The 7,500-nt window shown below is 34.4% G+C and overlaps 1 protein-coding gene across 1 annotated transcript in view; it reads right to left on the reverse strand.

Moving 5' to 3' along the window:
• The window catches only part of LOC144966309 (phospholipid-transporting ATPase ID-like), an 84,829-nt gene that overhangs the window by 27,058 nt on the left and 50,271 nt on the right, over positions 1-7,500 (reverse strand). Inside the window, exons 4-5 of the mRNA XM_078902546.1 lie at positions 3,439-3,552; positions 1,969-2,067 (exon numbers count right to left, since the gene is read on the reverse strand). Of these exons, the coding sequence (XP_078758672.1) occupies positions 1,969-2,067; positions 3,439-3,552 (213 nt within the window). The remainder of the gene's footprint in view (positions 1-1,968; positions 2,068-3,438; positions 3,553-7,500) is intronic.

Genomic DNA, 7,500 nt, shown 5'->3' on the forward strand with positions numbered 1-7,500 from the left:
AAGCAATCTAACAAAAATAGTACAAATGTAAATCAAAATCATAACCTAAAGATATCATAAGCTAAATTATAAATAACCAAGAACAAACAGGCAGAAGATTTACAGAAAAAAAAATATCCCCTGTCAAAAATACAATCACAAACCAAAGAAGCAGGATAGGCTAGTAAAGAGAAGAAGAAACGACATCACTATCGGATCGTACACACATGCGAACATCATAGTATATGATTCAAGGGTGATGCTCCCATCCAACCACCCGCCAGTCAAACATCAAACGACTTTTTTTCAATCATAGCCAGGATGCATCATCTCAATTAAAACGATGAATAAAGAAAGGGGTAGAAAAGGAAAGGATAATTAATACAATGAAATTGTTTGACATGTATTGCAAAATACTGAGGAGTTTCAAGCTGAACAAAAGACGCACATTGCTGTTCGTTACCTCATGAAACTCCCACTATTAGATCATCTGATTAATAATAAAATTATTATGATAATCTTACGAGATAGCTGTGATTTACTACTCCCCCCCCCCCCCCTTTCTTTAAATTAAAAAAAATGTCTTCCCACAACAATCACACCCGTTTTAGTGTGTGCGCAATCCGGATCGCTAGCAATCCATAGCATTTTGCAATGTGTTTAAAAATAAAAAGCACACAATAAGAATCTTATTATTTGTCTATGAAACCTGGATTGGACATAGATAATAATATAAAAGCAATCAAGGTTTCATTGATTGAAACAAATAAGTGTGAAAAGAAGGGGTTAGGAATGAATGGTGTGAAATAATAAGGAAATGAGAGATTGAAAAACCACCAAGATACACACAGAGAGTCAAAGCAGACGTTATCAGCAGATGTCGGGTCTAGCCAGCAAAATTCAAAGCTACAATAATAATAAAAAATATGGAGGAAAAAAGAAAGTGGTTAAAACTGTGACTGGATATTAAATTTAAAAAAAAAATAATAATAAAAATAGAGTATACAGGGTGTTTCTGTCACATTTTTTCCTATACAAAATGCTGATGATAAAAGTTCGCTCTTGTCTTGTAAACATTCGGGAATATGCCTTTATAATGGTGTTTAAATGACAAGGGATACATACATATTACATAATATTTATTATCATCCCCTTTCACAAAATGGCAATCTTTGGATTTGTGTATGTGTTTTGTATTGTATGTGCTTTTGTTTTCTTGTTTTCTTTTATTTTTATATAATCTATTTAAGCCAAAAGCAAATATATGGTTGCTTTATTTTATGAACGAGAGCCTAAAAAATTGACAAACAAACAAAATCACCCTGTAAATGTATGAGGGGGAAAAAGATTGGGAAAAAAATGAGAAAAAACCTTGCTGGGTGAGGTGAACAATAATCGGGATACCCAAATTTGCTTTTGGGTTGTCTTTTTAAAAAATGTGGTATTGCTTTAATGAGCAATCCTAAACTCACAAAATCATCGATAGCCTCCTTGATGGCAGAGATACTAAGCACGAACACCAGTGGAATTATAGTGGCAATGGGCGCCAGGGAAGAGATAGCTGGAACAAGCTAGAAAAGGATGAGAGAGAGAGGAATGTATAACAAAAAGCGAGAACACCCTGAAAAAGATCGTAAAGCACTGATTTTTGAGCGAGCATTGATGAAAAACAAACATTTTGGTATCCAAGATGTCAAAAAAGTGATTTGAAAACCAAAATGACGGGGAAAATCGAGATGCTGTCAGAGACCATATCCATTGCTCTAAAAAAATACTCATATAACATTGACCCAATTTTCTTTTCTTTTCTTTTTCTTCTATTTATATTTTTTTTTCCATTATGAATTCAATTTTGAACATCTAGGTCGCTCTGACATCATACCGGTTTTAGGCGGTATGTCACAAATACGGCATAGTTTTTGCTGTGCGAAGAGATTGAAAGAAGCCAGCGCCATGTTGATTTGTTTCTGCAGTGGCTACGGAACTCACAAAGTCATCGACAGCTTCCTTGAGGGCGGAGATACTTAATACGAAGACGAAGGGGAGAATGGTGGCGTAGGGTGTTAAGGATGAAATAGCCGGGATCAACTAGGAGAGATAAAGAGTTATTTATTGATGATCTGATTCATTATATATTCAATAATATGTTATCGACATTTGGATATTGGCATCGTGTCGACTTCATATCGATTCAGGTGCACAGCCAAAGAATACATGTCGATTTTGATTTATCACTAAAGAAGCATAATAATCATTATAATAATGAAAAGAAGAGAAAGAAAATTAAAAACAAACAACAATTGTTACACTAAATAGTTGAAACAAAAATATCAGATCATCATCATCATCATCATCATCATCATCAGCATCATCATCATCATCATCATCATCATCATCATCATCATTATCATCATCATTATAATTATTATTATTATCATTCTTCTATTCAGCTTCTTCTTCTTCTTCTTCTTCTTCTTCTTCTTCTTCTTCTTCTTCTTCTTCTTCTTCTTCTTCTTCTTCTTCTTCTTCTTCTTCTTCTTTCTTCTTCTTCTTCTTCTTCTTTTATTATTATTATTATTTTTTTATTATTATTAATATATTATTATCATTATTATTATTATTATTATTATTATTATTATTATTATTATTATTATTATTATTATTATTATTATTATTATTATTATTATTATTATTATCATTATTAAAACACCTATTGGGAGGGCAATTGAAGCTTTATTTTCTTCTTTTTAAAAACATATTTTTCGATGCTTAAACATTAAACAAACAAAAATTACAAATAAATCCATTCTATTCAACAAACAAACAAAACAAAACCGTGTCTACATCACAGTTGTTGGCAAGTCTCCAGGCTCACCTCTTACTGTCGAAAACAATCAATTCAATTTTCCACAAAGCTCTCTACTCGCAAGCCATTCATTTCTTCCACGGGCTATTAATACAATTTCCCTTCTACTACTCGAACTCCTAGTGATAGTCCACACCTTGACTACCACTAACATTATAATAACATCATGCCTCTCGGTTGAATGTGAAAGAAAGCACGAATAAGAACCACGTGATATTTATATCATCATCGTCACCATCATCATCATCACCATCATCATCATCATCATCATCATCATCATTGCCTTTTTCATCCTGGGTCAGGATATAGGCCACAGACAAAACAGTTTCCATCCTTCTCTATCCCGAGCTAACTTTTTTTTTTATCTCGTTCCATGTCTTATCACTTCTCTGTATATCAGCTTCTTTAATTCTTCTCCACGTTCCTCGTGACCTTTATATCGTAGCGGCCAAAATCCTGTAAAAACCAATAATTTCATTATGCACATAATAATATGGTATCCACATACTGGGATGAAAATTAATATTATAATAACGATAAGATAACATTTTTTTTAATGAGAACTAATAAATAAAGAGGTTTTTATCACTCACCTGCAAGATAAGTAATCCCAAGAAATAGGCATTGGCCAAACGTTGGAACTGTTCAAACAGGTTCTTGGGCAAGAATGTGATGATGTTGTACTTGGACGTGGAGATGTAGTTGTCCTGGGAAAAAAAAAATGAAAAAAAGATGACAAATATCACACTTGTCCACCATTTTCTACAACAGAGCAGTACTGGTGGTGTAAATTGGGCTTCAATGGCCTCACACTGTTACTGTTACATACTTTGCAATGCATCAAAAGCAGAGACATCTATAGAGCGGGACGAGACGCCCACGAAATTTTCCGTTCTACGGGGCCGGTCTACGAGGCCGGACAACTATCGGGACAAGTGTATTACAGTGGAATATGTAATCTTTGGTTGTATTTATCTATCCATCTATCAATTTGTGTGTCCTAGATCAAAAGCTATACTTTCTCTATTGAGGTCGATGAGATCAGGGATATTATGATAAATTTTTAAAGTGTACTATTACTACCCCTCAGTACAAATGCAGTAAGGGCGACAAGTAGTCCGTCCATCTGCGGCAAGGAGTTCACCTCTATGAATGCCGCTACTCAAAATACATTTCATTGAGAACAACATGACTCTTTAACGCTTAATAACATATATATTATTTAAAAACTCAGCCTGATTTGGTTTGCGGCGAAAGTTTTCTAATAACATAATACCAAATATAATGTTATATATAATAAGATAATATATCAAGTGCATTTTTCTTGGAAAGACAATATTATTGATGATGAAGGTTTTTGTGATGACAAAACATATTAGACAAATGGAGATGGTGAGGATAACGAATTAGGATTCGAGCAAACTAAGCGAGCTATAATCCGACCACTGACGTTTTCAAAAACAGACTCTAACATGATTTACACAAGCGTTAACAGCCATTTTGAAGTATTTTCTCACCAGAAATTATTCATTTTATTTCATTCTGCTTATTTTCATTATTCTTTTTTAAAGTAAGAACCAACTCATTCGTGCCAAAAGGTTTGAAGAAAAATTAAATTGAGCTTTAAAAAATATTAAGCTTTATATAGCGCAATATCCACTAAATGTGCTCAAAGCGCTTTACAAGGGGTCCCTGGTCAACAGCAACATTTAACATGTAGGACGGGACATGACGCCTGTTACGCGATATTACACTTTTTCGGACACAGACAACGCTATTAACGGCCCGGTGCTCATTTTACACCTGAGTACGGTGAGAGAATGTGAGTAAAGAGCCTTCTCCAAGGACTCAACTATGCGCCGAGCGCGAGGCGCGAACCCTGGACCTTCCGATCCGAAAGCGAGTGTCATACCACAAGACCACATAGCCGAAAAAAAAAAAATTCACAAGGATCAGTTGTGTAAAAATCAACACGTCACGTTTGAATAAGAATGGCTGTTGACATGTTCAGGGTAACACGACCAAAGAACGTGACCGTATTTGTTTTTCTTCTTCTTTCACCAAAGGAAAGAAAACCGCTTTCATCAAATATTGATATTATATGGTTATGTCAAATGCTCACTAATTCTGGCCGTCAAAACAATAAATAATTATAATCAACGAACAAATCTATTGGAAATGTAAACCACGTGTAAATTTTAAGGCGCCATGTAGCGTAGCGTATTCTAATCAGCTCGGTGAATGACCTTTTGTCTTTGTCTTTAAGGTTGACGAGTAGAAAGAAATTGTATTGTGACGTCAATCGCATTGCATCTATTGATGATGTTCATGCCGCACACAAAACACAATTGTTTCGGTTTGTTTAAATCAATAAATTTAGAAAAAAAATGCATGTCGCGAGCTTTCTTGTAATGATTCGTTAAAACTTAAATAAAATGAAAAGGAAAGCTGCGTATTCAAGGACCACTTCACCTCACTGAGAGGATATTTAAAAAACAACAACATTGTTTTATGTTAATGTCATATTTTTAGAAAGATGAAACCAAAAGTTATGAAGGAACGGACGGAATTGACGTCCCTCAGCTCTTTGTTATTGTTTTTAGGCAGCAATTTTGGTGAATAGTTATCAATCACTAAATCATATCAGACTATAAACGTTCCATGTTGCACATAGTTTTGTGTGTTGGGACGTTATGTCCAGCTGGCGGATATTGTGGGTATATTACCTAAACGCATAGCATCGATAAAGAGATCATGTTTTTATGACAACAGAAAGGAAATATTCCAGTGGCGTTATTATAATGCTAATTTTCTGATAACTCAAAAGTCAAAGACTTCAAAATGTATCGAAAACTGGCCTTCATCGCATGGGTCTTTGACCTTCAACTGTTGCATCTACAAAATGTAAACATACCACTTTGCTTATCAAAATTGTACAAATACATACACGATTTCAACTGAAGTAGTCCTTCAAAACCATATGGCGCATGGAGCCGGATTTTTATAGCGTAACTTGCTTGCTACTTTTTGGACAGACAGAGTATCATAGAGTACTTTCTGCTAAATCTGATAAGACCCAACTATCCCATCACTGCCTGGTGGACAGAAGGGTCAGATAAACTTCTTGACCATACCCAGGACCGATTGTGATCAATTTGTTTGAATTGAGAGGCGAGTGCTCTTAATCTAACACTGAACTTTCGAGACCTAAAGTTAAATTGAAGACTTGTTGGACATCGTTGTGAGCACTTCTCATGATATGAGTAACTTATTATAACACTTTTTCTACCGTGGCCGAGAACTTGAGCACAGGAATGGTCGCGATAATTAAGCATTTAACAAACCATGTGATAAAAGTGGAGTAAGAAAGAAAGGCTCAATGTAGACGGCCTCTATCCCTTTCTGATAGATTTTTTTTTTTTTTAAAACAAAAAAAAAAAACCAACAACAACAACAAAAAATTAACTTCAGAGAGCTCTCTGCTAACTCTGCTTTAGAATAGATGAAAGCAATCGGCATCACAGTACAAATTCCCCTCTTGTTTTATCCATTTGCCGATTTTATATTGGTTAACCCCAGTAATTGTTTATTGACAATGTTAACTTCTCATAGTATCGGTATAATATATCCAGTCGTACTCTTGAAACATTGTTGTCAATTTGATAGTTTTTGCCTGTGTTTGATTTTAATAGTTTTGGAGAGAAAGATAAAGGGAGTATAAATGTGACTCATAAATAAGGGAACAACAAAGGCCGGAACGTCGTTTGTTGTGTGTTGTTCCATTATTTATGAGTCATATTTACCCCCTTTATCTTTCTCTTCACTTTATTGACTCATTTAGGCACCTCTGGTTTTTGGTTTTAATAGTTTTGTTGTGTATTGTGCTTTTGACAGGACCCTTGGACCGATAGTTTCAGGTTATGTCCTGAAAAATGCTGTGATTAAACAGCATCTTATCTATATTAAAATCGTCATCGTTATAATTCATAATTACATGTAAAACCTTGCTCCACGAAGTGAATGAAGCCATCATTTTTCTTTTCAGCTCTCGTCAACAACAGACCATTTATTGTTAATAAACTACCGCATTTTTCAAATAAAATAAGTAATGCCCTTCTCAAATATTCAACGGAAGTAAATGTTGTGATGGGTTGCTCAAATACATGATGTGTTGCTCAATACATTTGGTTTAATTACGATGAAGGAGGGGGGGGGGGGGGTCTGAGCCCAAAAAGTTCTTCTTTATTCAAGTCTATCTCTTAATTAAAACATAAATTGTTTTGTTCGCTTAAAACTCACTCAAACCTAGAGATTTTTGCTACTTTTCAAAATTGTAAAAAAAATGTATTAAAATGAGCATGTACATAGAAAGTTTTATTCAACTATCATTAAAATGTAAAAATGAAAAACTTTGGCTTTGATACAACGCCTATAATTTGTCTCAGAAAAATGTAATAAATAGGCATGGGGTAAAAGTAGCCTGTGTAAACAACGGATGTAGTCGGTGTTAGGGTTGAGTATATATTCTCTCAATACATTTATATGAAAACAAGGTACACATACCTATATTTTCATTTTAAAAGAGTCAAATTATGTTAGGACGTCATTGAATATTCCTGCTTTTGTTTTCTGCGACGTGTATTTTTATTTGCAGG

The sequence above is a fragment of the Berghia stephanieae genome, chromosome 2 (genome assembly GCF_034508935.2).
Source record: "Berghia stephanieae isolate SIO BIC M18660-M18661 chromosome 2, UCSD_Bste_1.3, whole genome shotgun sequence".
Classification (NCBI taxonomy): domain Eukaryota; kingdom Metazoa; phylum Mollusca; class Gastropoda; order Nudibranchia; family Aeolidiidae; genus Berghia; species Berghia stephanieae.